The sequence below is a fragment of the Microcaecilia unicolor genome, chromosome 11 (genome assembly GCF_901765095.1).
Source record: "Microcaecilia unicolor chromosome 11, aMicUni1.1, whole genome shotgun sequence".
NCBI classification, from domain to species: Eukaryota; Metazoa; Chordata; class Amphibia; order Gymnophiona; family Siphonopidae; genus Microcaecilia; species Microcaecilia unicolor.
In genome coordinates this window covers 35,163,455-35,188,506 of record NC_044041.1, presented here as the reverse complement: position 1 = coordinate 35,188,506, position 25,052 = coordinate 35,163,455, and the positions used below count along the sequence as shown (strand labels likewise).

General features: G+C 44.2%; 1 protein-coding gene across 1 annotated transcript in view; it reads right to left on the bottom strand.

Moving 5' to 3' along the window:
- Window positions 1-18,859: 18,859 nt before the first annotated feature.
- Window positions 18,860-25,052, bottom strand: part of ANAPC7 (anaphase promoting complex subunit 7) — a 32,637-nt gene continuing 26,444 nt past the window's right edge. The window contains exons 9-11 of the mRNA XM_030218255.1: window positions 24,216-24,440; window positions 22,431-22,581; window positions 18,860-19,730 (exon numbers count right to left, since the gene is read on the bottom strand). Coding sequence (XP_030074115.1) covers window positions 19,541-19,730; window positions 22,431-22,581; window positions 24,216-24,440 — 566 coding nt within the window. The 3' untranslated portion in view covers window positions 18,860-19,540. The remainder of the gene's footprint in view (window positions 19,731-22,430; window positions 22,582-24,215; window positions 24,441-25,052) is intronic.

Here is a 25,052-nt window from a genome sequence, read left to right as displayed (position 1 = left end):
TAAATCACAGAGAACATTAACATCCATTCCCTTCCTGAAATGGGAATCTTAGTCCTACCCAGACCATCTGTACATACTGGATTTCTACAATTGAGATTTACACGTGTAAATGATTTACCCATCTAAATTCCTGTTTACACACAGTGCTCCTAAAATAATCACCTTTGGGTTACTGTTGTCCTTAGAGCAGGTGTTCACTGTATATGATAAACACTGGATTGTGCCATCTGTCACAATGTCCCTAGGTTTAGGATAGGTATGTGCCCATTCTCCCCCCCCCCCCAACCCCACCAGTGGTCCTCATCATAGGGGTCCTATAAGGCAGTGGCATAGTTACGTGTGGCCATGGGGGCCTGGGCCCCTTCAAATTTCCTCTGGACCCCTGGTTTAGCTAAAGCTTTGTCCAGCGCCGGTCTCAGGCACCGCCACTGCCGCGTTGCCTGCCCTGCTCTTTCTTCCCCTTCATGTACAGCATGCTCCTTTTAGTGAAATTAGCTCAGTTTCACTAAAAGGAGTGTACAGGACATAAGGGGAAAGAGAGAGCAGGGCAGGCAGTGCTGGAGACCGGCCGCCAGCCAAGGTATTTGCTGCAGCAGTGGGTGGAGAGCGGCGGTGGGGCGGAAGACCAAAATTGACCCCCCCACCTCAGACTCTGGCCCCCTCCCACTGCGAGGTCTGGCTACGTCCCTGGAATAAGGTTTATTTTAAAGACTTTACAATTGTTTTATTTTTTTTATTTGTTGCATTTGTATCTGTCATGTATCCTGGTGCCTCGCCGTAGATGATTTTGTGAACTGTCGTGCAGATTTTGAATGCGATACGTTCCTTGATTGGAAGCCAGTATAGTTTTTCTCAGAGTGGTTTGGCGCTATCAAAATGCGTTTTTCCAAATATAAGCCTTGCTGCTGTGTTTTGGGCGGTTTGAAGTTTCTTTATGATTTGTTCTTTGCATCCCGCATAGATTCCATTGCAATAGTCTGCCTGGCTTAGTACCATTGATTGTACCAGGTTGCGAAATATTTCCCTCAGGAAGAATGGTTTCACACGTTTTAGTTTCCACATTGAGAGAAACATTTTCTTTATGGTGACTTTAGCTTGGGTCTCTAGTTGGAGGTTTCGGTCGATTGTTACTCCGAGAATTTTCAGGCTGTCTGAAATCGGGAAGGTATATCCTGGGGTGTTAATGTTTGTAGGTTTGTATGTGTTGTATTGGGATGAGGTGATGAGTCAGTGAGCTTTTTTCTGTATTGAGTTTTAATTGGAATGCGTTTGCCCATGTGTTCATGATGTTTAAGCTGAACTTAATTTTATTGGTGATTTCTGCTAAATCATGTTTGTAGGGGATGTATAGTGTGACATCATCAGCGTAAATTAATGGATTAAGGCCTTGTGTGGATAAGGCTTTGGCTAGTGGGACCATAATGGGGTTGAAGAGGATCGGTGATAGTGGTGGTTTTACCATTCGCCTTTAGAAGATTAGGCTCTCCAATCTTCTATTATTTCAGAACCTTGGGATTAAATGCATCTTTGCCTGGGAGAATTATCCTGGAATCTTCATAGTGGAAGAGAGTGGGGTTGGCTGGTAACTATGTGGATAATTTTATAACTAGCTTATAAAATTATCCACATAGTTATCCAGTAGGTAAAACAGTTGTTTATATGCAGAAATAATGATAAAATTAGCTAGAGTATATAAAATTATGCATTTATGACTCCTCAGTTCATATGATCTGTGTATTGGTGTTCCCAAGAGCAGAGCCGAGACTCATGTACCTATTTAAAAAAATAGCACAGATGCATATAAAATTAACTAGAACTTTATTTTAACCTCAGATAAGACGCAAATGTGTGCAGCTACTTTCTGGGGGTAATTTTATTAACCTTTTATGCACGCATTACAAATCGATGGTTCTCAACACAGTCCTCAGGACATATCTAGTCAGGTTTTCAGGATACACACAATGAATATGCATGAGAACTTTGCATACAAGGAAGATAATACATGCAAATGTATCTCATGCATATTCATTGTGGATATTCTGAGAACCTGACTGGCTAGGTTGAGAACCCCTGGACATAGCATTGGTGAAAAAAAAATATTATATGAACCAATCTAAATGAATGGTATCAGAAATAATCACTCAACACCTCCTAAGGTCTCAAGATTTACCAAAGATCAAGCTTCATACGGTCTAGAATTATATGTGTGATTTTGATCATTTACCTTCTAGACACATCAGTGCTCCTGAAATGGTGATATAAGAAAAATAATGCTCACCCATCCATCTGTATGTGCACAGGTCATGTGTTGAATTTTCTCATAAGAGCACATGTTAATTGAACCAAAATAAACCTAATTTACAGCAGTATATCCCAAAAGAAAATAAGCTGGTATGGACTTAGAAATGTGGCCTGTGTGAAATGAGCTGGCAGGCTCTGACTCATCCCCAGATCTTCCCACTAAAATTCACAATCACCATAAAAAAATGTGCCCAAGATGTGGAGAGCGATTTACTCTTGCCTGCTAAGAAGCCTTTCATTTAGAGCAGGATGAGGGGGAAGCCTTCTTTCACTGCCTTCATTGCCACCCACCTAGGATCCTAAATAATCCTAGGTAATTCGATGGTGACTGACTGGTGGAAGCAGCTAGCTGAGAGGCGTTTGAAACACTGTATCCAAGGATTAGAATCAAATTCAGGGGGTCACATGATGATAGCAGTCTGAGCAGATGCCTGGTGGCTCGGCTCCACTCACCTCTTTGCTGCTGATTAACTTGTGATTTCTTCATGAAATAGCCTCTAAACCAATTGGAAGTATAACTTTAAGGTGGACTGAGTACTCTGGCGTTGCAGAAGCCCAATCTTATTGGATTTTTCCAGCATGCCAGTTAAGGCACTGAGGCCTGGGTGGTGCTTCAACCCTGAAAAAGATGGCGTCACCTCCGTCCTCCCAGAAGGTCGAGTCCCCGCTGGCCCTTCATGAAGTCACAGTTCAGGTGTCTGTGCGACATCTCTCACAGCTGCTGGATGACGAGCTAGCAAAACTTCATACAGGAATGGAGGAAATTAAAGATTGTGTCACGGGCCATGCAGTGCGGATACAGCAGGCGGAAGAGAGTGTCACTGCCCAGAAAGATCACATGGCCACAGCAGAGGGATGCATCAGACCTTGGAGGCTCAGGTGAAAGCTTTGTCAGACAAGGTGGAGCATCAGGAGAATTGGGGACACCAGAATAACATGTGCATTATTGGTGTCCCAGAGAGCATCCCAGACAGTGAGCACATGGAGATGTCTGAATGCTGGCTGCCGCAGGCTTTGGGGCTCCCTCCAGGCAAGGGCCAGTACACGTGGAGGGGGTACACAGAGAGTTTTGCTTTCTTAAGGAAGGTGTACAGTGTATGTTGGGATGGGTAGTTTGCGAGTGGCCACTCTCAATGTGGATGGCATTCACTCAACAGTTGAATGAAAATTCTGAGTTATAGTGTGGCCATTCTTATTCATAAGTCGCTAGACAGTATGCACCCAGGATTACACAGGACCCAGATGAGCAGTTTGTGATTTGGATGGGGAACTTTCAGGGGCATAGAGTGGCCTTGTGTTCTGTTTACGCCCCAAGTGTGTACTCTCATAGCTAGCTGCTTTGGCTCTGCTATGTGACTATCAGTATGTGGTTGGGGGTGGCTTTAACATCACAGTGGACCCGCTCATTGACTGTAGCCTTCCGAAGCCACAGCCTAAAGAGATGTAAGGGAGTGGCATAAACTTTCTCCAGCACGAGATGGGCCTGGTGGATATTTGGTGAGTGCTCTACCTAGATACCCATGATTATACATTCTTCTCTCATGTTCATAAAGTCCAAGCCAGACTGGATTTTATTTTGTTTCTCCATCTCTCTTCTCAGTAGCTCGCACAGCTGACATTGATGCAGGAGTTGTGTCAGATCACAGCATAGTTTGGGTGGATTTGGGGTTATTGCAGGGGAAGTCATCCACAGGTTGGTGAATGAATCCTACGCTGTATTTGGATCCTGATTTTCGGACATTCTTAGTGGAAGAGTGGAATCACTTTCATGGTGACAAGGATCCTACTATGGGGATGGATCCAGTCATTTATTAGGAGGCCAGTAAGACAGTGATGAGGGGAAAGATTATAGAGCATGCTTGCCGCACTCATAGGGAAAGTGTCAGAGAGCTCCTTACCCTGCTTCAGCAGCTTCAGGCCGCTAGAACTGCAATAATCCATGGTGCAGATATTGGTGCTTGGGACACTTACAGGAGATTGAAGGGGCAGATCAACGAGCTCTTGAATCATAGGCCTTGAGAGATATTCAAATCTTCAAGTATAATCTCCATCGGTGAGAGAACAAGGCGAGCAGGTTGTTGGCCACCTTAAAGAACTGCACTGCTAAACACTCACTCACTCATATTAAGTCCCGCTCGGATCCTTGGAGATTCAGGGGGCATTTATGGATTTTTATAGATCTTTGTATGTCTCTGGTCACTGTGACATGGTACAATGTGAAGCATTTTTCTGTGGACTTCAGCTCCCATTCTTGACGTTGGAACAGTGGCGAGCCTTAATGTATCTATTCAAGGAGTTGAAATTCAGCAAGCTCTTAAGAGACTTAAACTGGCAAAGGTGCCCAGGCCTGATGGTCTGGGCCCTGAATATTATAAAATTTTGGGGACTCAGATGATTGGCCCTTTCAGTGGTCTATGTCGCATCTTGTGAACTTGCTTGACCTTAGGCTCTATAATGTGGCGGTGGTTCTTCAGTGGATCCATGAGCTTCATTCTGGGCATTTTGAGTTTGTCCCTCCCTATGTGTGGGTGGATGCCGCTTCCCCCTCCTCAGTATTTAAATGCTCTCCACTCCCAGGGGTCTCGGGCCAGGATGTCCCCTCTACTACATCTGTTGAAACTAGTCTGAAACTGGTAGCATACTCATTTGGGGGCATAACTGGACCTTCTCCCTTTTTGGAGTTACAAAACAATCTGGGCTGCCCTGTGGGACAGGAGAGATCCTCTTTTGAATTGTGGATGCAGGGGAGTTGCTGATATATAGGGCAGGTGATTGCTCTTTGGGTCAATGTCCTTCTTTTTCAAGGTTTCAGACTATTTGGAATCTCCCACAGAAGTTTTTTTATTCATATTTGCAACGTAGGCATTACATCCATTCTTCGAAAAGTCCTGATCGCCAGTATCCCTCTTTCACTACTTTGGACACCATATTTTTGCAGATGCCTGCTGACCATAACTGGCTCTCCAGGTGTTATCACTTGGACAAGGAGTGGCAGCCTTCCCATTTTTTTCTCACAGCTGGTGGAGCTGTGGCGTACACATTTGGAGACCGAGATTACAGTGCAGGAGCTCTCTCGTTTTCTTTTGACCTTCCAGGTCACTCCTAATGTGGGTCTACTTGAAATACAGTACAAGATCCTACATAATGCTTACCTCATTAGAAGCAAAGGCAAGTCTATGGGTCTCTGGGATTTTGACAAGTGCGATAAATGTATGGGAGGCAAGGGTACCATAGTAAACCTTTTTTAAGAATGTCCTACTCGTCAAACCTTTTGGCCAGGAGTCATTGCCCTGCTGGAGGAGGTCTTGGATACCCCACTAGAATGGTCTTATGAGATTTTGCTTATGGGCTCAGATACTGATCTTGTGGCCCAGGGGCTTTTTGATTATCAATGCAAGTTTCTTCTCCTGGCCTTGGTGTTGGCTAAGAAAATTACGTTAAGGCATTGGGTGGGTCGGGCTCCCCCTCCTCTTGCTCAGTGGTATGCTAGTATGGTGCAGATGGCAGAGTGGGAGGTCAGGTGGATCTCTGACTCCACCCAAAGGCATGCACAGGCAGATGGTAGCCTCTGGCAGCTCTACCAAGAACATATGCTCACGCTGTCCAAGATTGTTGGTACCTAATTGTTAGATATGGACTGGGTTAGGGAGGGGGTGGATGGAGGGAGAAGTGGGCACTTCTCAGACGTTTGGTGTGGAACAAGGTTGTAGTGGATTTTGTTTTTCTGTCTGATTCAGTGTGGGGGTCTTTTACTAAAGATGAGCTCAAATTATCTGCAGCAGGGCCCATAGGAATAAAATATTTTATATATATATATATATATATATATATTGTAACCAGGTACCTCTAAGTGCAGCCAAGGATAGAACAATCTCCTCCAGCCACAGGCTCCCAGTACAGTCAAGAAATAAATGTCCTCCAGCAACTTCAATCTTAAGGACTTTATTCCATGCAGGTTTCTAGTAGACCTGATACACAGTTCCAACAGCAGCATTCACCTTCAATCTTAAGCACATATAAGCCACGTGAAAGTGTGTGGCAAATAGTCCCCTTTAAGCAGTAGGCTATCAGCACATATCAGGATTCAATACAGGCTCACAGTCAGCTCCAGTCTGGGCTCTTTATCCAGTGCACAATAAATAGTAGTTCAGTTCCAAATAGAAGCAGTTCTTTCAGTTCATCATCACAGTTAAGTCACAAAGCAACAGTTTCTACCTTCTACACTCTTTACCTTCAGGAGAGTTCAATACTTTTTAGGGCCTCCTCATACCCAAGGGATTTCACCCTGCATCAGCTTCACTGGTAAATTCAATACTTTAGGGACCTCCCTTACCCAAGGATTTTCGGCCTGCAAATACTTTTGGGACTTCCTCACACCCAAGGGATTTCAGCCTGCTTCAGTACTTTAGGGACCTCTCTTACCCAAGGGTTTTCAGCCTGCAACTGTTTCTCTCTACTGTGGGTCTCCTTCCCACCTGCCTAATCAATCCCTGGCTTCTGCTCTCACAACCAATCATTCTCCTTCCATTAGCTTCCCCCACACCCATACCAGCTGAGTTAAGCATTAGACTAATGATGAGCTCCTGCACACAGGGTTTCCTAACTCTCTTTCCCCCTAGCGGCAGTCAATCTACACGTCCTGCCAGCTTACACCCATGTCTTCCCCCATTGCAGCTAGGAGTCCAGTCCAGGTTCCTCATCTCACCCCCTGGCTCCTTGCCTGCAATGTCTTCTGGGACTTGTATTTTAAACTGACACTGCCTTAACCCAGCTATCCTGGATATGACTTTATCACAATATATATAATATGCAATGGTTTTGTTTAATATATTCAGTGATATGTTGTGTTTCACTTGTCAATAAAAATATATTTTTAAAATCCAATTTAAAAGGAAAAGAAGCCGAAAGTGTGAGATTTAGTTCAAAGCCTCAGACCAGCCCTGAGTACCACATCAAGCTTAGGACAATTAAGGGCTCCTAAAGTTATAAAAAGAGGGGGGGCAGGGAGAGACACATTTCACCATCTGGATATACTGAACTAAAAAGGGAAGGAGATGTTTAATAATAGAGGATGATTCAATCACTTATTCCATTAAAAAAAAAAAAAACCAGCAATGGACAAGAAACAAAACATATACATTTAAGTATGAAAGAAATTAGACACAGGAATAAAACCAAATGGAAAAATTTACCAGGATATAAATGCAGATGGTATTCCTGATATAAAACATTTTAATAATACTGCAGACCCAATTATTTAGGTGCTTTTCAAAGGGCTTTGTTTATGCAGCTATTTACAAACCTTACCAATTGCTCCAGGCAAACTACAACATTTTTAAAGTAACATGATCTTCTGTGTGTAAACAGATGCTTGACCACAGAAAAAGCCCTGTTCAAAATTTAACCCTGTGGTTGCTGTTAGGGACTGGAAAGGGCCCCCTCTGAAATCACAAGTTCTAATGCAACTGGCAGGGTGTCATCGTCATCCCCCCCACCACCACCAAAGATGTCAGGATAATGGCAGGAATGATTGTGAGCCCATTAGGGACAGAGAAAAAACAGAACCAGTATGGAATAGGCATAGTTGTACCAGCACCACAGAGAGGTGGCACCTCAGGAATCTAATAAACAAACAAGCAAACAAAACAAGAAAATTGCTGCCAGTCAAACAAAATCTGAGGGGAGGCAACCAGCTATAACCATCACACATTAGAAAAGTTTTTTTTGTGTGTGTCTGAGGCCTTTTTGTCTTTCCTTTTTGCCTAAAACAGTGTAATATTACCAGATCCTCCATTGCCTTAAAGTGCAAGGCCAGCTTATTTCAATCATGGTCAGAAAACAAACCTAGTTCAAAACAAATCTTTAACAAAATAAAGTTCAATTACTGGTAGTAACTATTAAAACATACATAGATTGTTAGAAGGAAGTAAAAGAAACAAAAGACAACAACAACAAAACCCTTCACATATCAAATTCTCTAAAAACTCAAAACTACATGCAAAAAAAAAAAGTCTGGAAATATGGTAAATCTTCAAATCACAGTTATTCAAAAGCTCATAAGCAGTCACAATCCCAAATCTTCAAGTGACAATTATTCAGACGTTAGGAGCTCATAATCCTGACAAGAGACCCTGTTTGCTGTAAAGCTACTGCAAGGGGAAGTTTCATTGGACCCCTCCCCCTCAGTGCCAGAGGCAGACTTGTGGTGGCAGGGCGGTCACTCCTAAAAAGTTACTTACTCTGACTACTGGGGAATCTGCCCCTATCCACAGCAAGAAGAAACTGGAACACAGAACAAGTTCCTTGGTTTTGTTTTTATGATGAAACAGATCGGTAAATGAAGGATAGCTTAAGGAACTGGCACACTGTGACTTGGCTTTCAACCCTACATCACTGCTTGAAAGAAAGCTCAGGTCAAAAAGCAGCAAAAGTCACTATGGTTTGAAAATAGACTAGAGGCTTCTGCGACCAGGGCTACTGATCTTAGTCCAGTTCTGACTATAGAGGTTCAGTCCAGCATGTTCTGGCACGAACTTGTGTCCCTCAGAGGCAGAGATGAAACTTATTGGCAGCATGGTTTGTGCAACCTGACACTGACACTGCTCCTGTGGAACCTAGTCCCTGGATTGATGGAAGATTATCAGCTTCCAGTGCTACCAGTCTGGCTCCCACCACACGTCCTCTGTTTACTAGGACTTGTGACAGTTCATTTTTATATATGCTTCAGGCAAGCAAATAGCTTAACGCTAAAAAAAACACAGTACTCTGCTTGCAGGGCTTAATTGCTGGCAGAACTACCTGGAATGCATTTCCACTTCTTTCCAGCCTCCAAAGCAGCAAAAGCATTCCACTCCAACCTCTTCCTTTCAGGCAGTCTACAGGGAAGAGGAGGGAATGGGGTTCAGCAGAAGCAGGAGAGAAGAGTCACTCTGCTCCCTAATTAGCCCCTTTTCCGCCTGTTGCCCCTGCCAGCCCTCTACAGCTCCACATCTTTTTTATTTTGTCTACAAATTAAACCTAGTTTGCTGGAGGCGTGTTTCTTAGTAAATACATTTACGTATGTGCTACTTGTGCAAAGGAAAGAGACACTCAGGCATCATCACATGCCTTCCTAACCTCCTCCTCCTCCTTCAGATTCAAGTTCCATTACAGGAGCAGGGCAACAGAAGTCTGCTACAGGCTCAGCCCTCATCTTGCTGTCAAGAGTTATGCTGTAGGAAGAGATTTGACTTGTTAAAGAAATCACATTATTGTCCACACCCAGATCTGATTGTTTGAAAAGTATGACACATTCAACCATGAGCAAGACCTGGCACTTAGTTGCTATGACAATATTTTCTTAAGTATTTATACAAATATTTTAACCTGGTATGTGTAGAAATAGTCAATCCAATTGTTCAGACTTATAGGCTAGGGGAAGAAGATTGACATTTTAAAAAAGGAGACATTTTCATGGTGTGAACAATGACTGCAAACACTTCCTCAAGCAGGCAAGGTCCCTTCCCTGAAATGGGCAGCCATATGCCTCTGGCTAACTTTACTCCAGAAGAGACACATACTGATAGCAACAAGGTTTGACAGACAGCATCATGTGACAAGGTTTAATTGCCACCATCTTAATACACTCAAAATACATTACTTTGTATGGTGGCAAGCTCCACCTACTGGCTTCAAGCCAGATAATAGTTCAAGCAGGCGCCCGCTGTCTCCTGTTAATTATACCTCCTTGGCTAGCAAGGTAGGATGCATCTTTGACTCTGCAGAACTGCAACTCCCAGACCACTGGAAACTGGGTCTCCTTGATGGATTAGAGCTAGTCCTGATGTACAGGCACATGCCTGGCAAGGGCAGCTCTAGGCTAACCAATGCTCTGTACAAAAACTAGAACTGGTACCCTCCTGCACCTCCAGCAGGGGCAGCTCTAGCATAGCACCCTCTCTGTTGGTAGTACTGACGAAGAAGGGCAACCTTCGAAAGCTAATCAAGAAATGTATTGTTATGTCCAATAAAAAAGGTATCACCTTATTTTCTTTTCCATGTTTTATTTCTATTGATTACCTTTAAAAGTGGACTAAAACGGCTACCACACCTCTCTAAACAGCTGGAGAATCTGAACGTGAACAAAGCTATGGGGCCGGATGGGATACTGAAGGAACTCAGAGAGGTCCTGGCGGGATCTCTTAAAGATTTATTTAATAGATCTTTAGAGACGGGAGAGGTTCCGCGAGACTGGAGACAAGTGGATGTGGTCCCTCTTCACAAAAGTGGAGAAGGGGAAGAAGTGGGAAACTACAGACCGGTAAGTCTCACGTCGGTGGTAGGAAAACTAATGGAGTCGCTGCTGAAAGAAAGGATAGTTAACTTTCTAGAAATCGACGGGTTACAGGACCCAAGGCAACATGGCTTTACCAAAGGAAAATCCTGCCAAACAAATCTTATTGACTTTTTTGACTAGGTGACCAAAGAATTGGATGAAGGACGTGCGCTAGATGTAAGCTACTTGGACTTCAGCAAAGCCTTTGATACGGTCCCCCACCAAAGACTCGTGAATAAGCTGAAAGGGTTGAACTTAGGACCAAAAGTGGTGAACTGGCTAAGAAACTGGTTGACTAACAGGTGGCAGAGGGTGGTGGTAAATGGAATCCGCTCAGAGGAAAGGAAGGTGAGCAGTGGAGTTCCTCAGGGGTCGGTGCTGGGGCCTATTCTGTTTAATATATTTGTGGGAGATATTGCTGAAGGGTTGGAAGGAAAGGTGTGCCTTTTTGTGGATGACACGAAAATAGCCAATAGAGTACCCTGGAGGGAGTAGAAACGATGAGAAGGGATCTCCGAACGTTAGAAGAATGGTCGAAGGTCCAGCAGTTAAAATTTCATAATTAAATTTCTGGGTAACCTATAAAGGTCGGTTTCTAATATCACAATGGACTGTTACAGAAACCACAATAAAAATATATTGGTATCACAAAAAAAATCTTTTGAAAACAAAAAATGAAAAATAAATGTATAAAAAATATACTTATATATAATATTGGTTTGTGCTCAGTTCTTTTGGTGTATTACAGTGACCTGGTGGTTCAAAGTGTGTATAAACACCACATTTACATCATTGCACACCCTGCCTCCATCCTAATCATAACGCTAAGTAAAGGGGCAATATTATTTATCCAAAAAACTGATATTCTGTTAATAAAAAATACATATCAGCTACTTAGCTTAGGTCGAGTCTGTGCAAGTCCAATCGTTTTCTTGCTGTACGTTCTTGATCACTGCAATACTTTTTAAATATCAATCTGTGTCTTGGTGAAAAATCAATATTCAGAGTTCCTAGTTTCTGTAACAGTCCATCAGTTAAAATTTAATGCCAAGAAGTGTAGAGTGATGCACTTGGGGTGCGGAAACCCAAAGGAGAGATACTGGATAGGAGGGGAGAGATTAGTAAACTCGACTCAGGAGAGAGACCTTGGGGTGTTGGTGTCTGAGGATCTGAAGGTGAAGGAACAATGAGACAAGGCGACGGCCGTGGCCAGAAGGATGCTAGGCTGTGCAGAGAGGGGCATAACCAGCAGAAGAAAGGAGGTGTTGATGCCCCTCTACAAGTCGTTGGTGAGGCCCCACTTGGAGAATTGTGTTCAGTTTTGGAGGCCTTATCTTGCTAAAGATGTAAAAAGACTGGAAGCAGTGCAAAGAAATGCTAGGAAAATGGTATGGAATTTGTGTTGCAAACCGTACGAGGAGAGACTTGCTGACCTGAACATGTATACCTTGGAGGAAAGTAGAAACAGGGGTGATATGATACAGACATTCAAATATTTGAAAGGTATTAATCCGCAAACAAACCTTTTCCGGAAATGGGAAGGCGGTAGAACTAGAGGACATAAATTGAGGTTGAAGGGGGGCAGACTCAGGACTAATGTCAGGAAGTATTTTTTCACGGAGAGGGTGGTGGAGATGAAAACGGTAATGGAATTCAAACATGCGTGGGATAAACACAAAGGAATCCTGTTTAGAAGGAATGGTTCCGTGGAATCTTAGCGGAGATTGGGTGGCGACGCCGGTAATTGGAAACAAAACGAGAGCTGGACAGACTTCTACGGTCTATGCCCTGATCGTGACTGAATAGATAGGGATGGGCTGGAGTGTAAATTTTAAGGGGCTTCGATGTTAGTTTCAGATCATAGTACAAGAACAGTACTGGTCAGACTTCTACGGTCTGTGCCCTGGGAAAGGCAAGGACAAATCAAACTCGGGTATACATATAAAGTATCACATACCATGTAAAATGAGTTTATCTTGTTGGGCAGACTGGATGGACCGTACAGGTCTTTATCTGCTGTCATTTACTATGTTACTATGTAGTGCTGATCCAGCAAAACATCACCTCTCTCTTTCTACACCAGATAGTAATTTCCCCAACCCTCTCTTTCCCCAGTTCACATAATATAGCACATGAGGTAACAGTGCATGGGCACTGAGCTGAGTGCTGCTGGGAGTTGGAACCAGGGAGCACATGAGCAGCATTTGCTAAAGAAGCAAAGAGGAAGACAAGAGAAGCCACTGCAGGGAAGTTTGTACCGAAGGAAGAGGCAGAAACACAGCAGTGGTGTGAGCCCTGCAGCAGTTCAGAGGACCCATGCTTATTTCTTACCTGTCAAAGAGGTGATGAGAGAAGAAGATAGGATAAGTCCCAGGCCCTTATTTTGCTGCAATCTGCCCTTGGGCAGAGGGCCAGTACCCCCTCATGCTGTGTATACCCCAAAGCCAGCCCCTACTAATTGCCTGAGAATTCTTCTCTCAAAACTAAAGATAGCTAGAAGCTTAGTAAACGTATTAGGTATATCAACCAACGTGTGGCTCAGTGGGAGGTGGGAGTGCTGTGCTACGTGAAGGACCTGTCTTTGACTTAAGAGACCTCTGTGTGGCACAAGCGATAGTGTAGAGGCAGCGTTCAGTCTCCTGGAAGGTGGGGGGGGGGGGGGGGGGTTAAGAACTGTCCCTACAATGACTAGGTTTCGAGGATGTACAAAATGGCAGTTATTTAGGAATACATGCAGACACAAATCCTATAAGCTTTCTTTACATGGAACTATGAAAACATTCAGAGGCACCTATCACCTCTCCGTAAAGTGACAAAATTAGGAGCAGCCCTAATCTATATTATCTTAGGTCCCATATTTAACTGCATACAATGCAAACAACCAAAAACCAGGAGCTGCAACCATTCCCCGTAAACATTTCAACGTTGAAACAATTTGTTATAAAGCTTCCAGCAAAAGAAAATGAGAATCAGCAAATCACCACAGTTTCCAGCTCCTGACAAAGATTTAACACTGCTTCCAGGTAGGACCAAGCAATGCAGTGCACGGCCAACATTCTTCGTGGAGGTGAAGGGAAACGTTTTCATTCTAAAACAGAGAACACCATTCTTACGGAGTGGAAAGTATATTTCTCCGAGGACAAGCAGGCTGCTTGTTCTCACTGATGGGTGACGTCCACGGCAGCCCCTCCAATCGGAAACTTTACTAGCAAAGGCCTTTGCTAGCCCTCGGGCGCCGATGCACGGCCGTCTTCCCGCCCGAACCGGCTCGTGTTCGTCAGTCTTCTTTTGTCCGCGCTCGGGACGGTAGTGTTTTGCCGCCGTTTCATGCCCCTCAAGTTGATCTCGCGATTTTCGCTAAAAAAAAAAAAAAACAGAGACCTTTACGGTCTTCACCCCTTTCCCGTGTTTCCAGCTTTTTCTCCGCGTAAGTTTCCTTTCGCTTTGGGACCGGCCTATTTGGCCTCGGTACGGGTTTTTTTCTCCCTTCTTTTTGGTGCCTTTCGTCATCATCGCGAATTTTGATTTCGCCAGCGTGATTTTTCCACCCATGTCATCGAAGTCTTCCAGCGGCTTCAAGAAGTGCACCCAGTGCGCCCGGGTAATCTCGCTCACTGATAGGCACGCTTCGTGTCTTCAGTGTCTGGGGGCTGGGCACCGCCCGCAGGCCTGCAGTCTTTGTGTTCTTTTGAAAAAGAGGACTCAGGTAGCGAGATTGGCCCAGTGGAATGCATTGTTCTCGGGCTCTTCGACGACAACAGCACGGGACGCATCGAGTGCATCGACGTCGACAGCATCGAAGTCTTCGACCTCGGCATCGACTGCATCGAGGCTTCTACCTCCTGCATCGTCGGTACCGAGACATCGAAAGGCTGCGTCGACGTCGGTGGTACCGGGGCCTCCGCTATTGCTGATGTCGTCGGATGGTGGTGCTTCGTTTGGAGTGCAGGTGAGGGCTGTCCATTCCCCTGCTGGTGGCAGTGAGCCTTCGGGTGGGTCTCCCCCTGCCCTGAGGGCTCCTGCGGTACAGCCTCCCCCCCCCCCCCCCCCCCCGAGATCAACCTTCTTCGGCCTCGGCCCCAAGGAAGCGACGGTTGGATTCTACGTCCTCCTCGTCAGTACCGGGAAGCTCCGGTGACATGCTTTGCTTGAAGAAGTCAAAGAAGCATCGTCACCAGTCTCCTTCCTGTCTCGGTACCGAGAGCTCTGGGTCGCCGAGGCAGTCGGCACCCAGTAGGCATCGGCACCGGGAGGACCGCTCACCCTCTGTTCAGGAGGTGTCGATGCGCTCCCCCTTGGACAGCCCAGAACCGCCTCCACGCCCAGAACAGACTCTGACCTCGACACCTGCATCGGCTTCTCAGTCTTTTTCCACAGCCGCTTTGCACGAGAGTCTCCGGGCCGTTCTTCCAGAGATTCTGGGAGAGCTGTTGCGCCCTTCTCCTCCGGTACCAGGGGTGCTTGCGCCACCGGTACCGTCGAGTGAGGCGACGGCTGGCCCCTTGCCCGGGGTGAGGTCTCCGGTGACGACTACGGCCGCCTCCCAGGCAGACTCCCCGACGACGTCGGCGGAGGGAGCTTCGCCGGTGCTGGCGAGGGAGTCCATAAACTGCTACTAAATGGACTTGGGAAAATCCACAATTCCAGGAATAACATGTATAGAATGTTTGTACGTTTGGGAAGCTTGCCAGGTGCCCTTGGCCTGGATTGGCCGCTGTCGTGGACAGGATGCTGGGCTCGATAGACCCTTGGTCTTTTCCCAGTGTGGCATTACTTATGTAGTGCCTCTGTTTAGTTTACTGTGCTATAATAATATAAACATTACATTATTAGGGCTGGCAAACCACTTGAAAAAGATACAGCAGTTGGAATCTGATACATAATTGCAAGATTTCTGGTCTATCCCTGTAGCTGTGCATGGCAAATTCTTGAAGCAGGGACCAAGCTTTTGGAGGAAAGAAGCAAATCACAAGTTTCAGCACTTTTAAGGCCATGCAAATCCATATTTATATATATAATTTATTCTGCTTATGAAAGGCAGCAAGCAAAAAAAAAGTGAACATTTCTTTCTAAGATGTGCATTTTGGGTACTTAGGGTCTATAGATTTGCTGTGCATTTTAAAGGTAATAGACTCTATGAGGATTGAATGAAAAGTAATGCCTCCACCTCCGTAATTCATTAATAAATGGCAACACTTGTTCTTTAAATTCTCTTTCTGCACCTCGCTTAGTAAGAGGCTGTTTTGCTATTGCTTGAAAACTGGAAGCATGCAGTGAACAAGTTAAGCAATGGAGTGGAGGAGTGGCCTAGTGGTTAGGGTGGTGGACTCTGGTCCTGGGGAACTGAGTTCAATTCCCACTTCAGGCACGGGCAGCTCCTTGTGACTCTGGGGAAGTCACGTAACCTTCCATTGCCCCAGGTACAAATAAGTACCTGTATATGTAAGCCGCATTGAGCATGCCAAGAGTGGGAAAGCGCGGTGTACAAAAGTAACAAAAAATAAAATACTGTGATAGAATTTGACTGGTGAAGGAGTTACTCCACTTGAAATTCAGAACAAAGGTGTTTATAATGAATGTGTTGATGCAAGCACTGTGCAGCACCAGGCCACAAAATGTAGACTGTAGACCAGGACGGGATGATTTGTTTGATCAAAAACAAAATGGATAAGCCATTGAGAGCAACAGCTGAGTCACATATGAGAAAAGTTGACAAAACTCATAAAAGGCCAGCAGAGGATCAAAGGGAACTTGCTTAACACACTTGGTATTTCATAGAACTGTGCTGATTCCATTATTGATATGTTCGAGTATCAAAAGGTTTGTGCAAGATGGTTTCCTCACATGCTGACTAATGAAAGCTTAGAGACTTGATATCTGTCAGCAAGTGCTGTCCCGATCCAAGAATGAAAGTGAGGAATTTCTTCACAAGATTGCTACAACAGATGAAACATGGGCTCAGCCTTATGAGCCAGAAACAAAGCGCCAAACCATGGAATAGCATTTGAAGGGTTTATCAACCTTCCACAGGAAAAACCATAGTTCCAGTCTTTTTGGACATGGATGGTGCTGCTGTTGTATAGGTTCACTAAGAGATCCAGTACATTGCAACCCTGAAAACGTTGAATGAACTACTGAAAAAAGTTTGGAAACACAAGGAGGATATTTTGTTGCAACATGACATTGGTAGGCCTCACACAGTACAAAACAACAACAAAGGCAATTGCAAAGATGGGTCTCAGTCTTACCCCCATCTGCAATACAGCCCAGACTTAGCACTATGTGAGTTCCATCTTTTTCCAAAATGGAAGAAATTCCTTCTGGGCCCTCTGTTTTGACTCAAATGAAGAGGTGGAGAGAACTGTGAGCAACTCGTTGATGAGACAAGATGTGTAGTTCTTAAGGAGCTTTCAAAAACTTGTCCATCGTTAGCAGAAATGTGAGGTGAATGGTGGCAACTATGTGGAAAAGTAAATACATACAATAAAAGCAAAGTCGGAAGTACTATTTTGAAATGTTTGTTCATTATAATATCCTCATTTAAATGAAAGACTATGGAGGCATTACTTTTCATTCAACCCTCATGGCTTTAAAGTGACACACATTTAAAGTGACATGTTTAATAGCCTTAGACCTAGATCTTTAAACGGAGCTATTTACAGAACATACAATAGTGGCATCTTAATTTTAACAACTGGATGCAAACCTCTCTTCTGTTTTAGAAATGGTTCCATTCATACAATCCCTAATACAGATGCCATACTGTACTTAAGGAATCAAATTAAAAAGGAAGTGAATCTCAAGCAGGGGAAACCACAACATGTGTAAGCAAATAGCCCAGCGCTGGTGTAGCTTCAAGTGTTAAACTCAAAATTTGATACTCCAATTTATAATTCTGAAGCACATTTAATAGCCAGTCTTCATCTGTATAAACATTCCACTACAATCATGCAGACCACCAACAAGGACCACGTTTTGTCTCTGCTTCAGGGTGGGTCATCAGCATATTTCTTTCCATAGTGACTTTTCATTCTCAAGCTGACCCACCCTGAAGCAGAGACGAAACATGGTCCATGTCAGTTGTCTGCACTGTAGTGGAATATTTATACAGATAAAGATTGTATATTAAATTTGCTTCAGAATTATAAATTGGAGTATCAAGTTTAATACGTGAAGCTACATTTGCACTGTACTTAATGTGCAGCTGTTCTCTGGTTCCTGCTTTTCATCTGTCATATCATTTCCCATGTTTTCTTTTTTTTTTTTCGCGATGTCATTGAAAACAGTGCACACACTTTCAAAAAGTGCAAGAACTCTTTGCAGATAGCATGCACATGCTTTCAATGCACTACTGGGAAAGAGTATGCACTGTTCACAAATTGTGTGCTGTTGCTAGTGCATATTATTCATGATGAAGAGAGCACCCTAACACACACAAAATGTTGCCTTTTTCTGCTCGTTTTTGTTCACCAACATGGGAAATGCTGTAAACTTTTCCTATGTCATTTCAAACGAGTGTCTATTCCTAATTTCAGAGTGAAGTTATCTGAACCACCCAACACTCCCAAGAGGATTTTATTCTGCTTATCTCAAACCCTTCTTGGATTATATCACCCACTGCAAATAGTTTATAGTAAGACAATTAAATCCAGGGTAATTTGTACCAAGCCTGAAGGCTGGCTGTGCGACACTTTCTACATACTTCAGGTACTTCAGCAACAAAGGTCAGACTTACTCACTTCCATTCCTATGGAATGCCCTTGTTTTCTCCAGGCCAGCTTTTCGATGGCGCAATGTCAAAACATGGCGCCCAGAAAGCAAACACGCACTAAAGAAGTGGTACCCAAGGACTTCCTCATCTTTGTTTCAACAGGAAAGTTACATCATGCTCGAATCCCAGGAACCACAAGCTGAGAAAAACCCTGAGGAGGTCCAGTTTTGAACTTCTGTATGGGCACATCAGACATGGCTGCTGATGGGAAATGGGAGAGGGGGGGGGGGTGTGAATGAGGCAGATCTACAGCTTGCATTAACAAAACCTGATATACAGTGCAGGCAGGCAAGGTCTGTAAGTTCAGCTTGGCTTATGGAAAAATGCAGCTACAGGACACATCCAAGACCTTCCCGGGACCTGGGCTTACACAGCACATGACTTTACTAGTGTGAATAGTTGCCCTTTGCCCCACATACCCCAACACACCACCTCAAAAATTTCCACATTCTATCTTTCTCGCTTACAGAAAAGAAATTGAACATAATTTTATTTTATATAGAGGTTTTCCCAGAGAATACAGGTATTTGTGCACTTTGTACATACATTGTTAATGTAAACACATAAATGAGAACTTAACGTCCCATTTTTTTTTCCACGTGCACAATACTGATTAGCACGCTGAAAAGAATTCCAGAAATCAGATATTCTTAGGACCGCTCTGACTTTAGACATTGATTCAGGGCATTGTGTGTACTGTACGCACAGAAACATGCAAATCTCATACAGTTCCAGATTCCTACAAGGTATCAGGAAGCATATATGTGGTTCAGTAGAAAATATCCTTCCATGAGACTACAAACACATTAAAAACAAAACAAAAGCACACCAATACACAGGCCCCACTCGGGGCCAAATGGAGAATATCTTCTGGTCCTCAGGATTCCAAATGAAAGGACACAGGGGAAGAGAAACGACAAACAGAAATGGAGTCTCATAACAATGATTCCAAGAGCTCATTCACAGTTCTTTGCTCACTGTGGGAATGATTCACCAGCGAGTCCTGAGTTCTGCCCAGGTGTCTCAGTCTCAACTCTCCTGCCTCAGTACCAGCTGTGACTGCGAAAACATTCAGAGGGCGCCCTAATCCAGCAACCCGAACTCTGAGTAGGCCGCTGAGCACTGCTCCTTCTTGGGCAATCTTTGCTCAATTGTCACTGCATGCCGAACCACTGCTCCTGATCAGCCCATTGAGCTGCCTCGCTATCGCTGCCCTCCAAGTCCCCCTCTTCCCCGCTCCCCTCCATGTCATCCACGTCCTCCTCCTGGGTGGCATCCGTTGGACTCTCTTCCTTTTCCATTTTCTGCATCCCCTCCAATGACTTCTGGTCATTAGGATCCAAACTACAAAAACAATAAAAGAGATATGACTTGCCAGGCGGCCTTTTTTCACCTTCCACCCTTATTCCATCTCCCAGCTTCCAAGCTCATTCCTCACCGTTCCCCTACCTCCTGTTTGAAGAGAAAAAGCAGGGTGACTGACCCCCTCCCCCCCCTAAAAAAATATGATTAATTCTTAAACAGCACAGCTTTTGCCAAAAAAAAAAATAATAATTTCCTGAAATTTCTCCTGCAAAAAAATAAAATAAAAAAGTTGGATGAGAAAAATGGCTGTGGTACCTTCTGTAAAAGGTTTATGGATTAGTTTCAATGCAGATTTAATCCTTCTTTTTTTTTTTTTTTTGGCAGTGCTAATCACATTGGTGTGGCCTTAGCAGGGGTCAGGACAGCAAGATGTTGACCCTATGATGTACAAGTTCTCCGCCTTAACTAAAAGGACCAGATGGAAGCATTCTTACCTCACAGTTTAAACCTCGTCCTTGGATCTTAGTGCAAAAAGGTCATATACTGGCTTAATCAAACAAAAGCTGCAGAGGACTCCTGGAGTCTGTGTTTTGACCAAAAATTCTAAATTTAAGAATCAGACTAAAGAAGGTGCTCAGCCCTTTCTGTACACATTTTTGTTTGCAGGAGGGTTTCTTTTCAGTTGATATTTTCGTTTTCAGAAATAGCAGCAACTCTAACCTTTCAGCTATTTCAAAATGTGCAAAGCAACTGATTTGCCAGCTTTGTGCATGTTAATTCTTCAATGTTTGTCCAACAGTTAAATCTTGCTCTAAGTTTATAAATATCTTTTCAATCATACAACTCTCTCTCTTTTCTAGGAATGCACTGGTAATTTGTCAAGAAAACAAAACATATTTCTTAATACTAAGGCTGTACTTGTAAATTCAACAAATAAATAAATAATCATGATTAATCATACTTTACTATTGCAATTGCGATTAACATAGGAGCTATTTTGTACTTTTACAATTGCAATTAATATATGAGCTATTTTGGACAGTTAACTATCAAGACATTTTTAAAGAAAATATGACAAACACATTTAAGCCACTGGATTATGGTATATAGCTGATGTGATCTGAGATATATTTATAGAACATATAATAATATTTACAATTTACCAAATTCTAGAGCTTCTTACCCTTCTCTCCCCCCCCCCTCCACTGTCCAGTATCGCTTCATCTCTCTCTCCCTACATACCACCATCATCTTGTATCACCTCACCTCTGTCTCTCTTTGCCCCCATCTAGCATCATTCCATCTCCCCATCTCTCATCATCACTACCACCATTCAGCATTGCCCCATCTTTCCTACAATCACCACCGTCATCCAGCATGGCCCTGTCTCTTCCCCCTGCACCCCACCCATCCAGTATGACATCATCTCTACCTCTCTCCTCATCACCGCCACCATCCAAGCATGGCTGTGTGTTTCACTTTCCTCCCCACCCTCGTTACTCACATGGCCAGGCTGCTGCTTCTCAGTTTGCACAGCCACAGGACAGCAGCAACACCAAAAAGCAGGCTGACATGGGGAGACTGCCTTGTACACGCTACCACTGGCTCTGCTGGTTCAGGAAACAGGAAGCGTTATCAGCTGTGCAAACCAGGAGAAGCACCAGCCCGGCCATGTACGTAAACAAGGAGGTGTGGGGAGGACAGGGAGACAAACAACCATGGTTAGATGGTGCTGCTGAGTGAGTGGCTGGGGAAGAGAGACAGGTGATGCAAGTATTAACGTATTTAAAAATTTTAGCGCATTGAGGCACCGATGCTCAAAACAAGTGCACGTCTGAACAAATCCCTAATGCTCATTTGTAATGAGATGCAAATGTAGGCGCACTGTTAGCGTTGAGCATTAGGAAGTTGTTTGGAAGCAAGGGGAAGGATGGTGCCTGAGGCATGAGCACAAAAGCTGCTCCATAAGCTAAGCTCCTGGACTAATGCACAGTCTGGGCAGCGTAAACATCAGAGGCAGGAGGTAGAGCTGCCAGTTGCCTCCGTCACAGCGGCGAGACCAGGCGGCAGATCAGAGAGCCGCAGCAATCTTCAGAGGAGCCTCTACTGCACGGTGGGCATTGGCTTTCATCTGCAGATCCACCCCGACGGCCAAGTCAACAGCTCCCATGAAGCCTGTCCTTTGAGTAAGTTGGGTTTTCCAGTCAGCACTGCTACCGGTTCAGCATGGAGATAAAAATGAAAACACCAAGCCTTTCGGGCTACTCAAGCACACAAATATACGCACAAACCCCATAACACCAGCTCCAAGTTGGTGTAGAGTTTTTAGGGCACCCTTGTTAGCAGCGTTGTTCGCTGTGCATTAGAGGGTAATAGGAAATGACCTCATCTGCATCATTTTGAGTATATTTGCATGCTCATTATGCTTTCTTCAGTGTGCGTGTTGTTTCCCCACATTGTTTCCCTCAGATCGCTTGCAAATGCAGTTGCTCGACCGGCACCAATGGCCTCTAGAGCCTGCATTAGTTTTGAGCATCAGGGCCTGACTGCGTTATTAACCCAATATATCTGCATCCCTAATAAATATCTTTCTACAAATGCCTAAGTCCCTTATTTTCCTTTCTGAAGTAAAAGCCCTGGAATAAACAAATCACTATTTATAAGATGAAATATGTCAGCTGCCAATTTGTTTCTACATTACTTCTTTAAATCATTTTCTGGGAGGATCCTGGCTCTCACCTTAGCGCAATGCTGTACTGATCCATGGCTTCCTGGTACTCGTTGACCGCAACCAAGAAATCGCCCAGCATTCTATGCAAGACACAGTCGCTCTGATCTGCTAGAGAAGTCCGCAATAAAGCGATGCCATCTTCATACTTTTGTTCCCGACCTGGAAGAAGATGCTATGATAGGTTTGATACACTAATCCAACAGAAACTAGTTCACCTCTCGCTACACACAGAACCCAGCAAAATTTTTAGTCTTTCTTAAATCTGAAGTGCAAAGCATAAAGTGCAACCATTATATCAGGCCTTGACAAACTGTCTTTGAATCGAGAAGCCAGATCAAAAACAGGTATGACCCTGAATTCTTTTGTTTGTTTAGGGAGGGGGAGGGGGGTAATTGGAATGGACACTGAACAAAAGTTTCCTAAAAATTGGGAGGTATGCATTTGGAATTCTGTTTTGGAGTTTGCCATTGTTGTAGCACAATGTTTCAATGATCTTAACTTGAATTGCTTGAGCTGTGAGAGGATTTCCAGAGAGGGAGCGATCACTGGCAGCAAGATAAACACAGTTTTCAGTTATTCATCAATCAAACTACAGTGACCGATTAAAGAAAAAAAGTTCAAAGGGCCCTAGTGGCACACTGATTGCAGTGTGAATCACCAAGGAAGCACAAACACATAAGTAAAGCAGGGCTCAGGTCCCCTCAGTCCAGAAAAGGTGCTGAGAAGAGATCCAGAGAGGGAGAGATCATTAGTAGTAAGAATTTGCTGGTGAAATTTTCTTAAACTTGGGAAAAGGTAGACTTAGAATTAAATAGGTAACCTTAGAAACTTTATTTTAAGTTACTTGGCTCATTTAGCAAAGGAGTTTAAGGAATAGTTTTTTCTTAGCATGTTAACAGTTCCATAGGCTACCATTTAAGGGGGTTATTTTACAGGTACTATAGTATCAGTATAAAGCACAGCTAATAGGCACAAGAAGCCTCAGTGCAAACACGGTGAACCTAGATATGATTTTAGACAGTGCTGGGACGAAACCTGCTGTTTTGGTACATCTGTGTACCAATGACATAGGAAAATGAGGGAGGGAGGTTCTGGAACACAAATTTAGACTCTTAGGTAGAAAGCTCAAATCCAGAACCTCCAGTGTAGCATTTTCAAAAGTGCTCCCTGTTCCAAGAGACAAGCAGAGCTCTGGAGTCTCAAAGCTTGGATGAGACAATGGTGCAAGGCCGCAGGTTTTAAATTTGTTAGGAACTGGGTAACATTCTGGGAACGGGGGGAGCCTATTCCAGAAAGAAGGGCTCCACCTTAACCAGGGTGGAACCACCCTGCTGGCATCAACATTTACAAGAGGATAGAGCAGCTTTTAAACTAGAAACTGGGGGAAGGCCGACAGTCACTCAGAAACACATGGTTCGGAACAAGGTATCTTTAAAAGAGATCACCAAAACAGGGAAGATAGGGCATCCCAACAAAACTCTTAGGGACATGAAAATCCAAAGCACCACAGCGACCAATAAAATAGTTTCCCTTGAAGGAACTAGCTGTTTCACACTGATTTTTCCTGCTTTAAAAAAAGAAGCTCCTAAAAATTCAGGTGGAAGTGAAATTCCATTTAACTGCTAAATATTTTTGAGCTGGGTTATTGAATATTGTATCAGTACTTACAAAGACAAAAGCATATAGGACTAAATGCAAAACATTACTGGAAAAATACCAATTCTACAGTAAAGACATTCAGAGGAATTTGACAGACATGGTAGGGAATTTTAAAGAGAATCAGGGAAACCTACTGAGGAGCTCAGCTTTCTTCACCACGGCCTTGATGTAGTCGGGCCTCTGCAGCAGAGCCTTGTCTAAGAGGGTCTTTGCTTTCTCCTGGGTGACCGGATCTTCCAGGCAAACTGTTGCCAAAAGCGTCAAGGTCTGTGCATTTGCTCCCAGCGTCTTATAAACGTTGTTGGCCATTACCATCGCTTCTCGAATACTGTTAGAAGCCAAATAGCATTCAATAAGGCCTAGTAAAGACAAAATGCACAGCAAATTACCTTGCACAGTAACAGAATTACTTGTGAAATTCCCATTTCACAAGAGGAATTGTGCAGTTATTCACCATCCTTTTCTCTCTCCTAGTCCTGTTCTTATGTTATTTGCTAGGCATTGCTGCCACTTTGTGAACATAGTGTTTTTAGCCCAGTCATTTCAGCCTACCTGTCCAGCTCAATCAGAACCAGTCTGTGTTGGGCTACTGCACCATAAGCCTTTTTTTTTGTTGTTGTTCTGAATAGTTACCTGAGTGTCTATTTTATAATCCTCTCCCATTCACAGATGTCAAACCAGGGCCGCCGAGAGACTGGGCCGGGCCCGGGACAAGGCCGCCCCCGAGCCCCACCCCCACTGACACCCCCCCAGGTTGTCGCCGCCCCCCCCCCCCGAGGGGGGCCTGGCGCCACAGTCCCACCCGCCTCCGCCACCGGGCCAGGCCCCTTCCACCCGAACCCCTGCCAGCAGAAGTGCTGTCTTCCGACTCCGGCGTGAACGGCCCACACAGACGCGCTCTGCTCAGCTGATCTTCGCTGTACTCTGCAGGGCTTCTGTGCGTCTGACGTGCAGGACATCAGATGCACAGA